Raw genomic sequence first — 22040 nt, 5'->3', positions numbered from 1 at the left:
GGAATGCAGACATTGCTCAAAAGCTGAGGCCAAAGAAGATATTATAGATGTCCGACTTATGACTATAACATCAGACTGGAATCCGGAGGAGCTGCGGAAATGTCAGCAAGAGGATCCAGATTTGAAAAGTGTAATACACGGATTGGAGATGAATAAACGTCTAACGAGAGAAGAAATAACTGCAGAAAGCCCAGTCGAAAAGGCTTATTGGGCACAATGGAATAGTTTGAAGTTAGTGTCTGGCTGATTGCATCGCGTATAGGAAAGTGAAGATGGGCAAAGTGCACGAGCTCCGATGATTGTTCCAAAAGTAAGAATTCCTGAAGTTCTCAACGAGCTGCACAACGGTCCAAGTGGAGGACACATGGGTATCAATAAGACCTTGGAGAAATTAAAACAAAGATTTTATTGTGTTGGTAATTGTGTCGAGTGCATTGCTGCTAAAGGGCTGCGGTCCAGAAGTTATGGTCAGATGAAGCAGTACAATTCAGGTGCACCGTTTGAGCGAATAGCCATGGATGTAGCTGGTCCATTTCCTATCAGTAAATTAGGAAACAGATATGTTTTGGTAGTCATGGACTATTTCAGCAAATGGCCAGAGGTATACGCAATTCCTAACCAAGAGGCAGGAACAGTAGCGGGTGTATTCATCAACAATTGGGTATTGAGATATGGTGTTCCAATAGAATTACATTCTGACCAAGGAAGAAATTTTGAATCAGCTCTAATACAGGAGATATGCCAGAAGCTGGGTATCCGGAAAACCCGTACAACTGCACTACATCCGCAGTCCGATGGCATGGTAGAACGATTCAATCGAACTTTGGAAGAACATTTGAGGAAAGTTGTGGACAAGTATCAGAAAGATTGGAATACCCATATATCCTTGTTCATGATGGCTTATCGGTCTGCTGTACATGAAACAAACGGGGCAGACTCCAGCAAGGGTAATTTTTGGTAATGATCTTCGACTACCGATTGATTTAGAATTTGGAATTAACGCCAACGGAGGAAGGAGTACTAAGGAATTCAATAGCATCCTAGAAGACGAGATGAGTCATATACATGCTATGGTGAGACAGCGCACCAAAATTATAAGCGATAAGATGAAAGCAAAATACGATAAGGCAATAAACTCTGAGGGTTTTATTGAAGGCGATTGGGTATTGTTATATAACCCACAACAAAAGAAAGGGCTGTCTCCCAAATTACAGTGTAATTGGGAACGACCATACAATGTTATTAAACGACTCAATGATCTAGTGTATCGCATACAGAATATAGAATAGAATATTTGCGACCGCTTGGTCTTTTCTTATGGGGCGAATAACCCTGCGTCAAGAAGGACATTTCAATCGGCACACCATGAACCTCTTTATGATATACGGTCTCTGGCAAATCTGGGTGCGATCGAGCTACGTAATAATTGCAGCAGTATAGCTACTGTGTTGTATATTTGCATAAATTGCGTGCAAAAAGTGACAGTAGAACGTGATGCTTTTGCAAGTGCTGCCAAAAATTCACGCAGAACGTAATACTTTGACAAATTTGCAACACTGCTGTCGAGATTGCCTCTCGCACCATATGACTTTACTCTCACTCCGCTATCGTTGCATTGGAAAATGTCAAAAACCATAACCTTATTTGAGATCGATTTTCTTTGTCACTGCGCACCGACTACCGGTTTAATGCGTTGCAAAACATGATGCAATGCCAAAAATATTTCGGGTGTATTACCGAACATTATACTTTGTTCTTATACATTGCAATTGACGTTTTCGTAGTCAGCTGTTGTCACAGATACTCTTAGTGCTAAATTTTGTTTTAATATTTTCATTGAAGCTTGATTTATCTACTGTAATGTAAAAGGATACGATAAAAATCTAATGTTTTAAATGATTTCTCCGTTAAGTTAACAGAACAGTTATACGGGGTACAAAATGTTGTTGAAAATGTAAAAATAAACTATAATTAGAAACCAACTTTTTTTTAATACAACCCAAATATTTGTAACGGTAAATACATATAACATCCATTAGCAACAAGTACAGGGCTATGTCTTTCGAAACACTTCAGTGCATATCTATTCAAATTCCTTTAACCCTCTATACAAATAAATGACCAAATGCAACCAGACATTGTTGTTGAGTGTTGTTTATTTCGTTTTAGTTTATTAGATTAAGTTTGTTCCTTTACAAATTCAATTTAGTCCAAACTGTAAATTCTATTATTTAAAAAATCTGCTAAGTTCTAGAAATTAATACCGCAGCAATTAATTCAATTACATTGCACATGTGTGCAAGCATTAATTTAGATTATTACGTGAATGCGCTGATAATACGTATGTATGTATGTAAGTTTATACTGGTCACTTCTTCATACCCAGTCATTCAAAAGCCTAAAAGTAAAGCAACAGAAATGTCAACGCATGGTGCATTGCATCTTCAATGGCGGTCTATATCGTAATATAAATAAAATAGTGAATAAAAATGAATGGTATCTGATAACATAAGTTTACATTATATGCTAAAAATGCCAAGAATTTTACAAATTCTGAAATTTATCAACATCAAATTGATAATTAGTATGTCACCGAATCCTCGGTGTTTTTACGAATATAAAATTTGCCCATTAGAGCTGTGTGTAATTTCATTTGTTTCTTTAAGAAAAACGGATTATTAGGAGCATTCAGTGATAGTTTTGCTTATATAATATTCATTTGGAAAAATAAAATAACATATATATATGTAGTCCAATTTCCATAGAGAAAATATTAATAAATTGAAAGTATTTTTGTGAACCAATGTTTAAGGATTTGTTTTGCATCTGCTATTTAGGGATTGGTTTATTTTAAGTTATATATTATTTAGTCATTATTTTATTAAATTAGTAAAAATTAAAATCATTATTTTTATTGTAAATATTGAAATTCTTTTAATTGAATTTGTGTGTAGTAATAACAGAATTCACCCGGCGGTTGTTTGCTGTTTTTATCTCAATATTTACGACCCCAACTGCAATATTACGAAGATATATCCTTATTCTCACTTCATTTTTAACTCGATGCCGACCTAAGCTCATATCATTTTGTATTTATTTATGCCAATGCTAAATAGCTTGTGTTTGTTCCATATTTTGTGGCTTCTTACGTATATGCAGGACGACTTACATTCTATAAACACCCCCCACCACAAAAGCAACGAGTTCTTGATTTACTTATTCCACATCCATGGTAGCATCGTCCATTGGATTATGTGCTGCTTTATCATTTTCTTTCTCTGCATTCTCACCATTCTGTTCGTCCGCTCCCGCCGAATTGGCATCTTTCGCAGGCGCTGGTTTCGCAGCTGGTTTTGGTTTAGGACGATTAATAACCGAATTGACGCAAGCATTCAGTGTCTGTACTTCATGGCGTATATCGGCAACTTTGACGGGACTGTCATACATGCGTGGCGTTTGTGTAAACTTTGTCATATTACTATTTAGCCACTTTTGCGCTTTATCGGCTGCTTCAGAGATGTTCAAGAATTCGGCCTCTGTTAGGTGATCATATTTAGGAGCACCCTTTTTGAACTCATTTATAGCACTGTGCGCTATTTGGATGCTATGGTTAAGTTCGTCAAAAACTACTGGAGCATTCTCGTAATCATTAGCACGTTCTTTAATGGGATCTGTTTGGGTATGGAGTCCTTTCAATTTATTAACATAAGTATCACGATCACAATCTTCTCCCTCTTCATACAACCAATTTTCGAGATCATTAAGTTGAGAGCAAATGGCTTCACGGTCTGCTTCCAAGACATAACGTTCAAGTGGACCTCCCTGAAAGAAATTATCATTTAAGATTAATATATAAAAATATCTACAAGCAAAGAAATATAAATGTTGTATTATTTTTTGTTTAAAATCCATGAGAAAGGATTTGATTGTCAAAGTAAGTTGGCATTTAATAAGAATATGTATTATCTTATTGTCCGTAAAAGTTATAATTTTTGAATAAAATTTAGTTTTACTGACAAGAATTTAGTCGAACATTTTTATCTGTCCCTATGCGCTCTTCTTTTTGAAATGAATTTAATTAATAATGTCTGTTATCCTTGAAATCAAAGCAAAAGTTGTAATTTACAACATCGTTAAAATTAAATGCTTGCCTGAAGCTTGTTACGCATGTCGTATACATATTCCTCAAGAGCATTTCTAGCGTCAACGCGTTGGGTCTCCCGGGCGTCGTTTGCAATCATTTTAGCCTCTTGTTGGACCAAGTTCTGCAAGTCTGGTGATGAGAAACCATGAGTCTTCACTTCCATTGGAAGCTCTATTAATTTAGAGCTCTTCTTTTTCTTGTCAGAGCCCTGAAAAACAGAAACAGAACAATACATATTTATGGCTTGCTGATAGTTCAATTTATTCTACAATTATTATTAAAAGAAGCAATCCTCATTTAAATGAATGCAAAGGAAGGAAACAGCTCATACAGCAACAGCCTATAGGAAATTTAAAACGTACAAAATTGCATTAGAAACCAGTAAGTAGAACCCTGTAGTTATTTCGGATCGCAAGTGATGTATATTCTAAATCTTAACTTTATAAAATGTTAAATTAATATAGACAAAAACGGATATTAATTTAAATAATTTTGAACTAGTACGTTACTTTTCATACAAGTACGCAAATGCAAATCATCTTTAAATAGGATTATTAATTGACTAGTATGATGGTTTGAAAAAAATTATATAGATAAATGTTGTAGTACATGTATATGGTAGTGCGGTTAAAATTCATTGGTTGAAATGCAAAATTGTTGATATGTGGAGCGCACAGGGTGAAGGCTTGGCTTGTGAGCGGTCTTCTTTCTCAATTCAACAGGTATATGTTAAATACATATAAAATGTTTTCTGATTTTCAATATTCGATCAATGTTAATATATACAATTTTAGAAGACAAGTGAAATTTTTAAATTATTTTAATATTTACTTTGGTAATTGCTAGAAAACGTACCGAACTAAACCAGCCTTTGACCCGCTGAGCCCACCCTTGTCCTCCAGGTGATGAGGCTGTTGATGTATTATTATCTTCCTCATTTTCATAACATGCCTACGCAATTATATAAAACAACAAACAAATCAATCAAAATTGAATGAGTCAATTGTATACTGATGTAATAACTTCACCAATTCACTAGACTTGAGCAGTCTCTCTGGGACCAGACAAAAATTTTTTATGGAAAAAAGTAATAGAAAAAATTGGCAGATGGCTAAAGGGCTGTTGCAATAAACTCATGAATAAGTGCAAGGAGGAAATGAAAAACAAATGATAATGGTGAAAAATTTATATGCATATCGCCACATAAAATCAAAAAAGAAGGCCTAAGTTACATTTTATAAATTTTACAGGAGAAAAAACCTTTAGAAATTAAAAATAAGAGGTAATATTTCAACATTATCTGAAGTTAAGATTATTTTTCATAAAAGAATTAGTATTTGAAGAAAACTTTTTACTTTTCGTATTACTTACAGAGATATGAAGATTAATTATTTCAGTAATCGAAAAGGGCGTAACTCAAATGGAAAGTTTGGTTTTTTTCCCAAAATGTTTTTTTAAAATTAAATTCATAAAAACATGAAAGCTTACTATTTATTTTTATAGGACACATTATTATATTGGGAGCAATGAAGCAATGAGCTCTATTCTCAATAATTATACTGACATCGTAAGTCCATTTTTCGAGGGTTTTTTTCACATACAATTCCTTTATTAAGACCTTCATAAATTTTGCCAGTCATTCGATTATTATAATTTTAATATATTTTATTCTCCATTTTTTTAAACACTGACTTATCAAAATTAGTTTCGCTATTCCTTTTTATAAAATGTACTTGAAACGAGATTTTTATTTTAATTTAATTAACTTCAACTGGGCTCTCAAATGTCCACTTTACCTAACCGTGATGAATCGCCTGCAGTCAGTAAAGCCTCTTAGAAACATACAAATAAACTGTTAATACATAAAAGAAAAAAAACCAAAGCAAAGTAAAATAATAAAATACGTACGTTACTATCTTGGTTGGCAAATTTGTTACGCTTGCACTTTTTGAATTTCTTATAGCCACGTTATTATTGGTTGGATTATGATACAAGGTGCGTTCCAAAGTAAACAGTACAAAAGTAACAAAGTAAACTCTAGTGGAGCCATCTATATGTCGACTAGTGCGTTAGAATCTCCTATCCTTTATCGACTTCCAGTAAAAATTACATGACATTTCATCTATTGGAAGTAAAGTTATTGCATTTTAAGTGTCAGGATGCTTTTGTCATTGATGCGAAAATGAGCTTCGAACAAAGAGCCAACATTAAATTTTCTTTTAAAATTGGTAAAACTTTTACCGAAACGTTTCAATTGATGAAACAAGTTTATGGCGATGATTGCCTATCCCGTAGCAGAGTGCACGAGTGGTTTCAACGTTTTCAAAGTGGTCGTGAGGAGATAAATGAAACCCAAAAAATCGCGCCTGGAGAAGTCAAAAGTGAAGACAATGCTGATTTGTTTTTATGATTCCAAGGGTATTGTCCACAAAGAATTTGTTCCATCCGGTCAAAACGTTAATGCGGTATTCTACCTTGGAGTTTTGAAGCGTTTGGTGCGCCGTATTCGACGTGTTCGGCCCGAATATCGCAAAGATTGAAGTTGGCGTTTGTTGCACGATAATGCGTCGTCTCATCGATCGACGCTTGTGGCCGATTATTTGACCAAAAATGACATTTTAACAATCAACCACTCCCCGTATTCACCTGATATGGCTACCTTTTCGGAAAAATGCGTTTGCCGATGAAAGGAAAGCTTTATGCAGACGTGGAGGCCATTCAAAAGGCTTCCACCGGCATACTGGCGGCCATACCGGTCAACGAGCTAAAACACTCGTTCGACATGCTTTTGGACCGTGCAAAAAGCTGTATTAAAGCAGAAGAGGATTTTAAATAAAATTAATTGATTTTGCCGATAAAACTATTTGTTCTGTCTTTTTTTTTTAAAGTCCTGTTTACTTTGGAACGCACCTTGTAGAATACATGATAATCAATTAAAAAGTCGATTTTGAATTTTTTGTAAATTTTTCATTTCATATGACGATATATAGATATGTATACTGACACTGTTTCTCAATTACTTCCCTCCAAAATTAAAACACCATGAAAATTCAGTTTTAGGCTTAGTTTTAATTAACAGAAATATTAACTTAAGTTTTCTTTTGTGATAACACTATAGGTGAATGTACATATCTTCTTAAGGGGGGGTAGGGTTTCAAGGTAAAAAACAAATACTTTTTTTTCTTAAATATGGATTGATTAATTTTATTCGGACCTTTTGTACATTATTGAGCATACTTTCGACAATATAAGGTAATTTTTTCATGCAGGAATATTGAAGCATAAGCCGGTAACAGGGCTTCCCCCAGAACGTCTTGAGAAAAAAACAATTTGCAGTGTTAACCAAAACTCGGCTGGAAATTATCCAAAAAAAACCAAGAAAAATTAGTTAAATTAGGAACAAATCTTCCCTCCTAACGTTCTCTGATAAATTTTGTATAAAAAATGTGTATAAAGTTTGAAATGAATCGGTCAAGTAGTTTTGAAATGACAGTGAACACGGACTAAAGTTTATGAACTATTAGTTGGAGCGTTTAAGGCTGGGAGATTAATAAGACAATAACTTTAAGAATATTGCTTCTATCGACCTACAATTTTAAGGACTTATTCTTGAAATGTTAAACAATAAGATAAGAGGGAAAAAATCGATTTTACGAAAGTAAAAAGCCTTCTTCCTGAATGCTTTAATACTTTTACATTTCAGTGTGCTGAAAACATTTCAGATATTAGTTATCCGAAATAGTTTATTGATAACGTACACGCACAAAAAAACACAATTTGTCCATTCATAAGAAAAATGTCGCCGACAAAAGTTCCGTTAGGTTGTCTCTCTTCAACTTGTTTTAGCATTTTGCATCAATTTATAGACAACACATTAATGTACATACATAAATTTTGTTTGTTTTTATGTTATGTTATGTTTTGACTTATAAAAATTATTTGCCTTAAAATAAATTTAAAATCAATGCACCTATAGTATTATTAAAAACGATAACTGAAAATATGTAAATACAGTGTGCGGCAAAACTAAAGCACGGAATGTACCTTACCGGTATTTGAATGAATAAAATCATAAAGTAGGCATTAAAATAACATTTTTTATTTTTATAATTAGGACATTTAGTGTTCATTTTAAGTTAGTAAAACTTAAACAAATTACTTATTAATAAAATGATAAAAATTCATTTATAAAAAACTCCATTCTGGTGCGACAAAACTAAAGCACATGACTGTGATTTCTAATTCTACACTGCATGCATATTGAGTTGCAATTCGCTATTCAATGAGGTTGGTTATATACTAAAGTGAAAACAATTTCAATGCCTCGAAATAAGTATTCTGTTCATTTTAAAAATCCTTAATGATTTAAAGAACGGAGAAGCGGTTATGACTATTGCAAAAAAGTTTGGAATAAATCATACTATTATTTCCCGAATATTAAACCGATTTCGCACACCAGGCTCTTTAGTTAAAGATGGAAAGGCGGCGGAAACAACCGAACGAGAGGGTAAAGCAGTCATTCTGGCAATAAAAAATAACCCTTTACTATTCTCCGTGCTCCTTCAATATGAAAGATTCAGAAGGGTTGAAGCTGGTAAGCAACGCCTCAATCCACGGCACGGTGAACACGGTGGAGACAACGTACTTATGTGGGGTGGTTTTTCAGGTCAATAAGTAGGCCAAATTCAAGATATCAATGGTATAATAGACAGATTCATATATAGAATAGAATAATAATAGAAATTGTATGAGATTTGCACCGCGACCTAGGGTCTATTGTGCCCTCTAGTCTATCACATATATTTCCAAAGGCCCAGCACCATTCCTCGAAGTTACTAGAGGAAAATTTTTTTGCCGCAACAACGTTCCGTGCTTTAGTTTTGTCGCACACTGTATTTCTGTTACTAGAAACCATGATTCAATTATACATATAAGAGCTTTCTATCTTAACTGCTAGTAGCTGCTAGCTATCAGGAAGAAGAAAATTGACAGTTACTCTCATAGAGAAATAACGAAAAAGTAAGTACTATAAAGGGGGCCCTTAAATAGCCCAGTCTCAAACGGAGCTTACGGATACCTGGCGCCCTCCGTAATATGATAGCCTTACTTGCGTAGCGGGGGCTATGCGCAAGCGGACACACTTTCCCCTACACTCGTGGGACCATTTATGAACCTAAATCTAACAAAAAAAAACAAAAACAAACATAGAAGGGATCCCGGATCCACCATCCGGAGGGAGCTAGTTGCTCCCATAAAAGAGCAACAGGAGCGAAGCTTGGTCCCGTAGATAAGGCAAAAGCTAAAGCTGGCCCCAAGAAAGTAGTAGCGCCGGAGGCAGCCAGGCCCAAACCCTGCAGTCAAAACACGACTGAGAAGCGGGGGGAGGGCGGAGATGCCAAAGGGGCTGCTGCTGGAAGTGCATCTGCCAGAGAGTGGCCCACATTCAATATTCAGGACCCGGCAAAGGCAAGGTATGCGGAGAGACGACGCGCCGCATACCTATTGAGGTTAGTGGAGTAACAACCGCCAACCAAAGAGGATCTGACCAAGGAGCTCCTAGCATCAATTGACTGTGCGAGGGCGGTCATACCTAATTTTAAGCTGGAACCTCCAGTAAAGGCAGCAAAGCGACAGAGGTCAGCTGAAGAGGCTAAGCCGTCAGCCAAACGACCGAAAACAAAGGCGTGACGTCCGCAAAATCATTTGCAGAAGTGGCCCGGAACCGAAGTGTCATTGGCGTTCTGGATGAGGGGGACCCCGAAGGAAGAATCCCCAGAGCCCAATGGAAATGGGTGCAGGCTGCGCTGACAAATGTGGCGCTGGAAGTGCTAATAAGCAATCCAGGTCCGCCACCGTCATGCACAGATGCCGGCTGGTACCAGGGCCAGATTAAAATGATTGCATGCGATGACGAGAGATCGGTCGCACTATACAAAGCTGCTATAGCCAAGGTAGGGGAGGTATACCCGGGCGCAAAACTGATAGCAGTGGATAAAAAAGACATACCATCCAGACCAAGGGCAAGGGTATGGATCCCGGCTACACCATCACAGCCGGATCAGATTATGCAGCTCATAAGAGCCTGCAACCCGAGTCTGCGTACGGAGGGGTGGAAGTTTGTCAAGGCATTTGACGATACAGAGGAAGATCCTATGGAGTCCTCGATCGATGTAGAAAGTATATAGCAAGGTAAGTGTTCTTCCGAGTCTGAGCTTGCTGCCAGACTCTTAAACTTGTATACTAATTAACCGCGTGGCAATAGAACAGCCTGAGTTTGTCCTCATTCAGGAGCCATGTGTTAATGGAGGGCGTATTTGCGGACTGAGGACACCGAGCTATAATTTATTTATGGCTAATAGTCAAGGTAAAATCAGAGCCTGCATAATGGCAAAGAAAAACCTTAACGTTTTTATATTACATCATTACAGCAACAACGACACAGTAGCAGTAAGCTGGGAAACGAGCACATGCAGTTATCGGCTGGTGTCGTGCTATATGCCGTACGAGGAGGAGCTGGTGCCCTTCTGATGGTAAAAGAGGTGTTAAAGGAGCGAGGCATCCAAGTGCATGATCATACTTGGATGCGACTCAAACGCGCATCACACAGTCTGGGGCAGCTCAGATGTCAACGACAAAGGTAAGTGTCTCTTCAATTACCTAATAGGCACTAAGCTACTGTTGTGTAATAAGGGAAGTATGCCAACATTTATTACATGAAACCGACAAGAAGTACTGGATATCACACTTGTGTCGGAAGTACTATTTGACAGGGCAACCCAATGGAGAGTCCTCGAAGAACATTCCTTTTCGGATCACCGATATATTGAATGTATATTAAAATAAAGGGCCGATAGAAGCATGGACTTCAGGAATCATAGGAAAACGAACTGGCAGGTGCACATGCAAGAGCTGGAAAAACGTTTTCCTATGATTCAGCCGTTTCAGCCCAATAGTAAGGAGGATCTCGACATCCTCGCTGATCAATTCACTGAATATTGCCGGCAAGCATTAGAAGTGGCTTGTCCAATAACACGAAGTAGAGGTAGAATTAGGCCACCCTGGTGGTCTCTCGAACTTAAAAAGTTACAGAAAGAATGCAGAAATCAGTTCAATTTAGCTAAGCAATCCCAAGGCGAGTCAGCCTGGGATTATTAGTACAACCTCCTTAGGTCATACAAGAAGGAAGTTAGGAGAGCAAAAAGAAATTCTGGGAAATCTTTTTGTAGTGATATCGAGAACACGGCGGAAGCGTCTCGACTTAAGAAAATAATGGCACAATCTGTGCATAGTATCGGTTATTTTCAGAAGCCAGACGGCAGTTGGACGGGTTGGACGGTATCCAGTGAAGAGTCACTGGAACTACTAATGGATACCCACTTCCCAGGTGGCCCTGAAATCCATACTCTTGCATATACTCAAGACAGTGGAGCAGAAATAGACTCCACTCTTATAAACACAGTGTCAGAAAGCAACGTACGCTGGGCAATAAATAGCTTCAAGCCCTTCAAGTTGCCGGGACCAGATGGTCTATTTCCGGCTCAATTACAGCAGTCGCAGAATTACATAATGGATTGGCTAGTTACCATTCTTAAGGGGGCGCTGCAATTAAACTATATCCCTTCGCTTTCGAGGAAAGTCAAGGTAATATACATACCTAAGGCAGGCAAAAGCTCGCATACAAATCCAAAGGACTTCAGACCTATTAGTCTCTCCTCGTTCCTTCTAAAAACGTTGGAAAGGCTAATAGAACTACATAAGAAACAAACTAAAACCAGACAAGTTGGCTGGTTCACAGCACACGTATTCTAAAGGAAAATCCACAGAAACAGCGCTAAGCTCTGTGGTGGCGGAGATTGAAAAATCTCTGGAAGTCAAAGAATACACTCTATTTGCCTTCTTAGACATAGAAGGAGCCTTCAATAATATCCAGCCTAGGGCCATACTGAGTGCGCTTAAGGATCTGGACATCTCTGAACCTCTCAGAAAATTAATTGAGCAGATGCAGGTCAATAATTTCAAAGCTGGGAGCGTCAACGATGTGCAGATTCGTCCAAAGGGGTACACCCCAGGGAGGCGTGTTATCCCCACTTCTCTGGATCCTGACAATGAATAAGTTGTTGTGGGATCTAGAGAAGAAGGGGGTACATGTTGTGGCCTATGCTGACGATGTGGCAGTATCGGTTAGAGGAAAATTCCCTAATACTCTCGCAAACCTTATGCAAACGATCCTGGACGATATAAACCGTTGGGCTGTATCGTGCGGATTAAACTTAAATGCCGGCAAGACAGAGCTAGTATTGTTTACCAGAAAGCATAACACTCCAGTAGTTACGGCGCCAGTACTAAATTGTTGCGAACTAACAATTGGAGATAAGGCAAGCTACCTAGGACTAATCTTAGACAGGAAGCTTTCATGGAAACAAAGCTTGGATGCTAGGGTGAAGAAAGCAGCCACAGCACTCTACACTTGTAAAAGGATGGTGGGCCCCAAATCGGGGCTAACGCCTCGGATAGCTTATTGGCTCTATACAGCAGTTGTCAGCCCAATCATGACATACGGTATATTGGTATGGTGGCCAATAATGGATAAGAAATACGCGGTGAAGCGTATGGAAAGTATACAAAGAGCAGCCAGTATATGCATTAGTGGAGCTCTTAGAACAACGCCTAGCCAGGCACTAAACGTCATTCTACATTTATTGCCAACAGACCTGTTCTGTAAGCAAGTGGCAGCAAAGTCTGCTCTCAGACTAAGGGAATCCTCCCAATTAGTCGCCTGCAACAAGGGGCATTCTAGAATACTTAGATCGTTCCCGTTTCTACCCAAAACCACGGATTTCTGCAATCCAATAGAATTGAAGCTAAATTCCGTCCACAATGTTGCCTTCACTACAGAGAGTAGTGGGAAAGGGTTAGTTCAGTGAGGGAACATTAGTCCCGGTGGTATTACAATGGGCCTCCTATAGGCCTAGGTGCGTCGTTAGACAGCCACTCTACCTACCTACCTATGTAAACGGAATACTACTACTACTACTTGGTTCCCGCATGTGATTTCAAGTTCGTAACTACAGCGACAACTACTTTAAAATAATATACAATTTATTAAATTTAACTATTTTTTACACTTTAGTTAGGTATTGGATGCGTTAGAAGGAATAATGCAGAAACATTTACAATTAGGTAAGAATTTCTAATGATCTGAAATTGCGGCTGCACATAACCTCAGTTATTGATACATGCAGTCGCAATACAGAATTTTTGACGCCACGGTAAAGAAACCTCTATTTTATTTAGTACTTCTGATTTTGGGGAATAAAATTATGAAATTGAAACACATTTTGTGAACAGTCTCTAGTGATCGAATTTCATAATACTTGGATATATACATACTCAACATACACCCAAAGGTATTAATTAGTCTGCCTACAGTGCGTATAACCGAATATCACGTTAATTAAATTTAATTTTACAGAGTCGGAGAGAATGTTTAGCTAGGCTGGGTTGCTAATATCTGATAGGCGAACAGCACTAAAGGCTAAAAATGTCAACAAATGACAATTTTTAAACAAAAACAAGTGGATTATTGAGGAATAAAGTACTCTCCCGAAACGTATTTTAAAGATATCTTGATCTCATATTACATTAGTAAATGTATAAAAAATTTACCTTTTTATAATTCTCTAGCAGTTTATATACTCATAGTAACATGAAAAAAATTGTAAATGTACCTTTATTAATTTTTTTTTGTGTTTTCCGTCATTGTTTTATCAATAAATGCAAAGATTATTTCATAAAAATTATGTGTACAAAGATAAGGTCTCTTTATTTAAACCAGCGAAAAATAAGTAGATTTCAAGGGGCAAAACTACCAAGTGGTCCGTCAATAAATAGTTTTGTAGCTCTACTCCGTATCGTCACAACCTTATATAATTGAATCATGCTAGAAACCAAGCCGAAAACTGAATTTTAATAGCGTTTGTCATTTTATTAGAAAGTAATCATGATGAGAAATATCTCATGATTTTTTTCCTTATATTTTAATGATGTGTGATTTACAATCTATTTGTATTCAGTTATCACTCAAAAACCCATTTTCCTTGGTTGAAATCTTTGAAAATTTTATTTTTGAATCATAAAATCAAAACAGCACAAGGCAAAACGGCTGATTTTGACAGTATGGATGCTATTACTTTTGAAAAGTTTTTATTTTTGGACTATCAATACAACCATATATATGTATGGGTGACGGTGTGAACTATTTGATGAAAAAAGGAAAATGTACAACTAACGCTCTTTTTTTATTTACAACCGTTAAGTATCTTTACAGATTCAAAACATAATTTGAACCCTTGTGCATTAATTAAAAAAACAAGATCTGTCTAAAAAAAATTAAATATTTATTTCCAATTTTGGACAATGCCATAGAATTATTAAAATGTTAATGCTTAATTTAAAAAAGTCAACCACCTTTTAAGAAAAGCAGCGCTCAGTGATTAACAGTAGTTATCACTCAAATTCTTGCAATTACTATTAGTATTGCTATTCGCTATTCGCAGAGAGGATTTCACGCAATCTGTGAAGACTTCATAAGAAAAATATAAAAATAAGTATCCGCGCTTATATACCTCTCTTACAATTATATACAAATAATTTTACGATCAACTTTATATGCCGTGAAATAGTTTTTCCATCAATGGTTATTTTGGAACTGTACTTATTATTTACATATATACAATACGTTAATTGATTTTGATTGGAATATCTTATTATATTTAATTGCAACAAACTACAGGGAAACTACTCATTCGGATATGATGGTTTTTATCGTTAAAAGCACTATGATATACACAAATGTCCAAATAAACAGTTCTTCTTGTTTTACAACACTTGAACTCACCTCTTGCTGAACATCCATAGGTTCACCACCGTTACCAGTTTGCTGTTGTTGATCACCAGCATTACCCTTTTCATCACTGCTGGGTGCTAAATTTTGCTCGCCGGCAGTAACACCAGCATTAGAAGATTCTTCTTCTTTTTTGTCAACAAGAGAAGCACTAGAAATCAATACCAGACCGTGGTGATTGATACGGACTTTCACTTTAACTTCCTGATGCTCGCCACGTTCGTTAGGTTTAACATCTTTAATAAACCATTTTCCGATAACTGGATCTGGAAAGGGTATAGCTTGTGCATATTGCACAGTCATGGAGAAGGGTTCTTTTCGGTTCAGTGTAAGTAAGCGACTGAACGGGGCTGAATGGAAGGCTGGGAATACTTCGATTTCACCACCAGCTTGAGAACCCTCACCATCCCAACTCACTTTAACAGCGTAATTCTGGATATCGGTTACACCAAATTCGCGGACACGAACTGCTGGTGACATTATTGCACATTGCAATGCGGCACCGCGTGAAACGGACTCATCCTGATTCAATGTGGTTCTAGCAGGTTTCCCGAATACCTAAACGTTTGTTTATATATAAATAAGTAATATTTGAATATCAATGAATTGTAACCGTCACTTCGGCTTGGTTTATTACCTGTTCAATAAGTTGCTTTATGGCCGGGATACGAGTAGTACCACCGACAACTTCAACTGAGTGTATGTCATCCAGCGACAATTTGGAATCTTGTAACAGTTTAACGAACGTCATCTCCACTCGTTTAAACAGATGAGCACTTAAATCCTCCATCTGGGAACGTTGCATTGACGAAGAAACATCAACATCATCCATAAAGCATTCAATATTTATAGGCAGTTTTGTACTGTTCGCAGACATTTGCTTTTTCAATTTCTCAATTTCAGTAAGCAAACGTAAATAAGCACGAGGATTTGTCTTGGCATTCAGCTTATAACGATCGTAGAACTCTTTGGCAAAATGTTCTGCCAACACACTGTCGAAGTCGCGTCCTCCAATCTGATCCCATGCACTAGCAAGCATTTTCAATTTACCTTTGGTAAAAGCGCACACACTGACTTGAAGTGAAGAATTGCCGCAATCAACGAATACAACATTGCGTGGTTTACTTTCGTCAGGTAAATCTTGCTTATAAAAACCATATGAGAGCGCCGTTGCTGTCGTTTCGTTCATAAGACGCAAAACATTTAGACCTGCAATTTGAGCAGCATCTAACAATGCTTTACGCTCCGAGTTACTGAAGTATGCTGGGCAAGTGATTACGCAGTCATTAACCTAATTTCAAATAATAAACCCACGAAGGTGAAATTCACAACTTTAAATAAAAGAGAGACAACACATACCTGTGCTTGCAGAGCAGTTGTCGATGTTTCCTTTAATTTAGTGAATAGCATTGCTGTCAGTTGTTCGGGGGAAAAGTACTGTTCCTGATCCAAGTAGTTAACTTTGTAACCAATGCTGCCATCAGGACGTTGATCCACTTTCGTTGGAATGCTGCTAAGTTCTCGTTGCACGTGTGGATCGTTGAATTTACGTCCCAACAAACACTTGAAACCACTCACTGTATTTTTCATATTTGTGACTTGTTGATTTTTAGCAGCCACACCAATAATACGCTTCTTTCCATCGAAAGCCACAAAAGAACTGAAAAGAGGAAAGGGAATTTAAACTATACTTTATATTAAATTGTAAATATGAACACAAATTCTAATTCTATTCTAAGTATTTTTCCTTGTTATGTAAAAAATGTAAGCATTGAGGTTCACTTATTTACCGAAGTTAACAAGGTGCCTAGATACTTATAACTTTCGAAAAATAATAGAAAAAATAACGACTGGGATTTGGAATAGCATCCCACGAATTCGAGATTATTTTAAATCTCAAAAACCATAAGTCAGCGGCAGCCAAATGTATATATTTCTTAATCTGAAGAACCTTCTCTATTAGTACAAACCCACGACTTCAGAGAATGCTATTCTAAAATTTACCAAAAATAACAGTAGTAATAAGTATGTAAGGCATATGTTCTGAATATATGTATGTATGTATGTTAGATCTAATAACTTTTATTGCATAAAAAAGAAATGCTGGTGTTAAAACATACATACATACATATATTCAGAACATATGCCTTACATACTTATAAGAGAAAAGGCCTGCTCAAGATGACGACATCTCGTTTATTTTCTTGTTCTCGTACACTATGGTCTGTATCAGTAAAGGAAAAGTACGCACCATTGTGCATTTTTCCGCCCTTTCATCTCGAGTCGGCACTTTACGCACAATCGACTACTTTTTAGCATTATTTGAAAAAATATAAGGATAAGATAAAATCTCACAAACATAAAATTGCACAGCCAGGATGACAGGAAAGGACTTTATGGGAGCCGACGTAAAAATTGGACTTTAGGCGTGGCACCGCCCACTTTTAGGTGAAATCCTATATCTCAGGAACTACTGGACCATTTTCAATTCAATTCGGTGTGAAAGGTTACTTAATCATTTCTTTCATACACTGTGAAAATGCGTGAAAGCGGTTGAACACCACGCCTACTTCCCATATAACAAACTTTTAAATTGTATATGATTCTTTCACTTTGCAGTATTCAAATCAAACAACAATGCAGTTATTAGGGTAAAATTGCACATAAAGTGTCCTCAAGGTATTTAATCTAACGCCCAAAAATCCAAATCGTGGTATAACTTTTCCAGCACCAAGACATCAAATATGCGGACACCAATGCATATATCTAACTTTTTGCCTAAGATATCAGTCAATCTGTAGGATATATTGTTGAAGTTCGGGAAAAATGTTTCTTTGATAATAATATACCCTTGCGCCAAAAATGGGTAAAATCGGGTCAATACTTCTCTTAGCCCATACACGTAATATAAATATTTTCGAACTTCCGTTTTACTTTACACCGCAACCATCAGTTAATATGTAAGATATCTTAATAAGCTGCTACTGCTCGCTTCATACCGGTTGGAAAAGTCGCGGAACTCCGCCCTAATTTCCCAACCGAAGCAGCTGTATTACAAAACGAACGCGACACCTTACGCCATGCCGGGATCTCAATTTGGAGATTCGGCAAATGGTAAATAAACATAAGCGGACAAAGTGGATAGAGCAACGGAAGTCCTGCAATTGCTCCACTGGTGTAAGTAAGCTTTGGACTACTGTCGAGGCCTTGTCTAATCCGAAGAAACATGACGACCGGGTTTAAATTCAATTCGATGGCCATTCCTCCTCGAACCCGAAGAAGTGCGCGAGCTGTTTTAGCCGGCAGTCTACACTGCACCCTTCGATCGACAAGACCAAACAATGTGTTACCCGACGGTTGCGCAAAATGCCAAAAGATTGCGCACCACTTACTTTCACCGATGGGGATGTTCAGAGTGTCATTAAAAAACCAAATGGTCTAAATCCATTAGCATGCCGATGCTAAAACATCTAGGCTCGACGGGAGTAAGCTACCTCATCAAGGTTCTCAACTTGTCGATGTCCACTCTTCAAATACCCGATGTGTGAAAAGTCGGTAGAGTGGTCCCACTACTAAAACCTGGAAAACCCGCCAACAAAGGGGAGTCTTATCGTCCGATAACTCTCCTTTCCCCTGTAGTGAAGACACTTGAGGCCTTGCTACTCCCGACATTCACTCACCACCTAAATCTAGCAGAGCATCAGCATGGCTTCCGAAAAAGGCACAGCACCACCCCAGCACTTAGCGTCATAAACGCCCAGATAGTTCATGGCGTAAACCAGAAACCACCCTGCGAGAGGACTCCGTCCAGGGCTGAGGCGGTGAACTATGAACTAACTGAGCGGTCGACATTAAAGTTCCCACAGTCAACAAACCTAAAATTTTAGGCGTTACGTTCGGCAGCCTGTGCTCCTTCAGTCCTTACACGACCGCGATAACTGCGAAAGTGAAGACCCGCAACAAAATCCTCAAATAGCTTGCCGACAGCTCTTGGGGAAAAGACAAAGAAACGTTGTTGGCAACATGCAAGGCAATCGGCCGGCCGGTCCTAAACTATGCATCACGAATATGGTCGCCTGGATGTAGTGCATCGCAGACGAAGAAGCTTCAGACTTGTCAAAACACTGCACTCCGGACTATCACGGGATGTCTCTTGACGTCCCCAATAGAACACATGCACAGTGAGGCCCTTATTATTCCGGTTAAGGAACATAACGAGCTCCTCTCCAAGCAGTTTCTGCTGGGATGTTTTCGCTGAAATCACGCCTCCAGTCGTCTGCTTGAAGCGTAACCGCCTCCTAGGAACATCAAGAGGTCCGTTCCCAGGTTTGGGTCTACGTAACCGGAATGGACACGGATTTTATCCGGCCATAGACTGTCAACCCAACAGAATTCTGACGCTACAACAACAAACATTATATAAAATCAAATCAAATTGAAGTGAAATTATATTTAGAAAATGAGTCGTTTCGTCATTATATGGGTTGGCGTGTGTATTGTTTGTTAAATCTTTAACGGGGTTATCGTATAGTACCCTTAGTGGACTGGAACTGCCGACTAGCGTTGTATCTAGAAGGTGCTAGCAGGGGTGTTTTCATAAACAAAATAGTCGAATAAGTTTTTCTATCATACATACTCCATCAATTATGGTGTAGACGGTGTACACGCCTCATGAAGACATACTCGTCACTATTCAAGTACGGTTTTCAATTGGTATGATATTTACTGATTGGTGGAAAAAAGTTGATTTAACAATAAAAGGTTATTATTTGATATTATTAAACAATGCATGTTAATAGGGTAAATAGATATTTGCGTATATACGATTTTTTTTTTAATCCAGAAGTTATTCTATTAAAAATGTAGCCAAAAAATTTTGTTACTTTTAAATATTGCAAATAAAACCAACACTCTTTGGCCGACTTGTTCTTTTTCTAGGCGATTTTACGTTCGCTTATATATATTGTTTTTTCGTCACAGACAGAGTACAGCGTTAAGAGAAACAAACATAACCTCAAAATTTAGAATTTTAACATGCATTTATTTTGTACAATGTGATATTCCTTAATGTTACAAGAAAATAAATATTCTACTTACGGTGTTGCACGCAAACTGTAGTCATTTGCGAGGGTTTCAATACCACCGGCCTTGGCGGCAGCAACATAGCAAGACTCATTGCCAAAATCGATTCCAATCACAGACATTTCTTCACTGCTTTATTTCAGATATCTCAATTACTTTTCTATTAACTTCTATTCGAGTGTAGGACCGTCGTTAAAAGTATATTGCCTTTTCTTCCTTTGAAAGATTTACTGCTTGTTTTCCTTTCAGCACAATGTCTCACAAATTCTATATTTCTGACAATAGAAGAAAAATCACAGGGAAATGTTCAATTTCTGTAAGTTTTTAGTAAAAAAAAAAATATATAAAATAGCTGGAGAAACGGATGAATATTTACAATTTGTTCTTTGCAGAAGTTTCAACCCAATTTCGACAAGCCTAATTCTCATCCACCACCACGCGATTAAACACTCTGAACTAATAGGTCGCCCCAAACCGAACATGTGGATAACGAAATGAAAAGTTTGCACCGGACTAAAAGCTTGTTACTAACCTGTTATATTTCTATATACTTATATCAAATTATAACATTAAATTATTTCTCTGATATACTTTAGTGGTTTAATTCATTAAGGACGATTAATGTTCACTTAATACTAGGAATTAAAACAAACAGTGCTTTCAATTTTGATGAACTACAAATTTTCAATATTTGGATATATCTTTTCTCATTCACCTCTATCATTGCTCTTTATCTCAGCTTTAATTTCTTACACAGCTCACATTTTACAATCAAACTTAATTTATTTTTCTCATCGTTGATATAGTAATTTTAAATACCTTTTTATGAATTTGATTTTTCACTATATTAAATAGTATACGTGTATATATATTTTACCACGATATTGCTTTTCCAATGATGACACTTTTCCTCAGCGTGTTTTATTGAGTACTAAATGCTGGTTTTCACCTTCTCTTTTTATTGTCGTTCAATACTGGAAATTTCCTAAAGGAAAGTTTCGTTCTAGAAACTTTTAGAAGCACTGTAGATGTCGCAGTCAAAATTGCAGATTTTAAATAATACGATTTCTTTTAAACTTATATTTCAAAACTGACTTCTTAATAAACAATTAAAATAAGTTTCATAGCTTAATCTCTATTTGTAAACAATTTTCCATACAATTAAGTAATTAATTAATTGATGTAAAATTACTCAATCAACTCTGTTAGGTGTGTTCAATGAGAGACAAGTAAAACTTTAATTATATTTGTATTTATGCCGAAGCTTGAGAACAAGAAGAGCATCAATGATGATAGAATACAAGATTACGACAATGATTTACCGTTAATTTTTTCGGTTTAGTCTGTGACAATTAAACAAAAACTAATTTCACTATGCCGCCATTTTGTGACGTAATTCTTTTGAGTTGAGAAGAAGCTTAGAACAGCATGTAAATTGTGGACAAAAACGTATTACTTTAGTTACTTTTGCTTGAAAAAATTTGTATAATTTTTAAGTAAAAACACTCCCCCACCGCCAATTAACTAAGTGGCTAAAAGGAATTATGATTGCGAAGATTGTATTTATTTAATTTCATAAGCATAAAATATATTGATTTTGAAAAATGAAGTGTGCAGTGGCGAGTTGCAATAACTATTAAGAAGCAAGTTTATCCAGTTTTTCTTGGGATATATAAAATTAATTTCATAGTCATAATAATTATAACTTCAGAATCTTTCAATATACTTTCACTTAAGTACATCAAAACTGTTATTAATATAGTATATATTTGTGTATAATTGCATAAACTGGATGGATCGCAATCATAATCATCAATTCATTGTCAGTTATGTTATCAATAGATAAAAGTATTTATAAAACTTAAGCAAAGTATTTTAATATAACATTGATCTATTTATTTCACCAAAAAT

General features: G+C 36.8%; 1 protein-coding gene and 1 long non-coding RNA gene across 7 annotated transcripts; one reads left to right on the top strand and one right to left on the bottom strand.

Annotated features, from left to right (window-relative positions):
• Window positions 1-2138: 2138 nt before the first annotated feature.
• Window positions 2139-21161, bottom strand: Hsp110 (heat shock protein 70Cb). 6 transcript variants are annotated; one of them, XM_036374073.2, is made up of 8 exons: window positions 21007-21161; window positions 20145-20404; window positions 16407-16707; window positions 15685-16338; window positions 15042-15605; window positions 5000-5095; window positions 4152-4352; window positions 2139-3822 (listed from the first exon to the last, which is right to left on the bottom strand). In XM_036374073.2, exons 2-8 carry the CDS (start codon window positions 20249-20251, stop codon window positions 3217-3219), a joined length of 2529 nt encoding a protein of 842 aa, XP_036229966.1. In that variant the 5' UTR covers window positions 20252-20404; window positions 21007-21161; the 3' UTR covers window positions 2139-3216. The 6 variants fall into 6 exon arrangements, with proteins under 6 accessions (XP_036229966.1, XP_036229965.1, XP_014098119.1 ...); XM_036374072.2 differs by having other exon boundaries at window positions 20845-21125; XM_014242644.3 differs by having other exon boundaries at window positions 20949-21124.
• On the top strand, window positions 20313-20717 carry LOC118683090 (uncharacterized). Its single transcript, XR_004978904.2, has 2 exons — window positions 20313-20445; window positions 20522-20717. It is a non-coding gene; the product is annotated as an uncharacterized lncRNA (long non-coding RNA).
• Window positions 21162-22040: the final 879 nt, after the last annotated feature.

The sequence above is a fragment of the Bactrocera oleae genome, chromosome 6 (assembly GCF_042242935.1).
Source record: "Bactrocera oleae isolate idBacOlea1 chromosome 6, idBacOlea1, whole genome shotgun sequence".
In the NCBI taxonomy this organism is placed as follows: Eukaryota; Metazoa; Arthropoda; class Insecta; order Diptera; family Tephritidae; genus Bactrocera; species Bactrocera oleae.
This window is presented reverse-complemented; position numbering and strand designations above follow the sequence as displayed.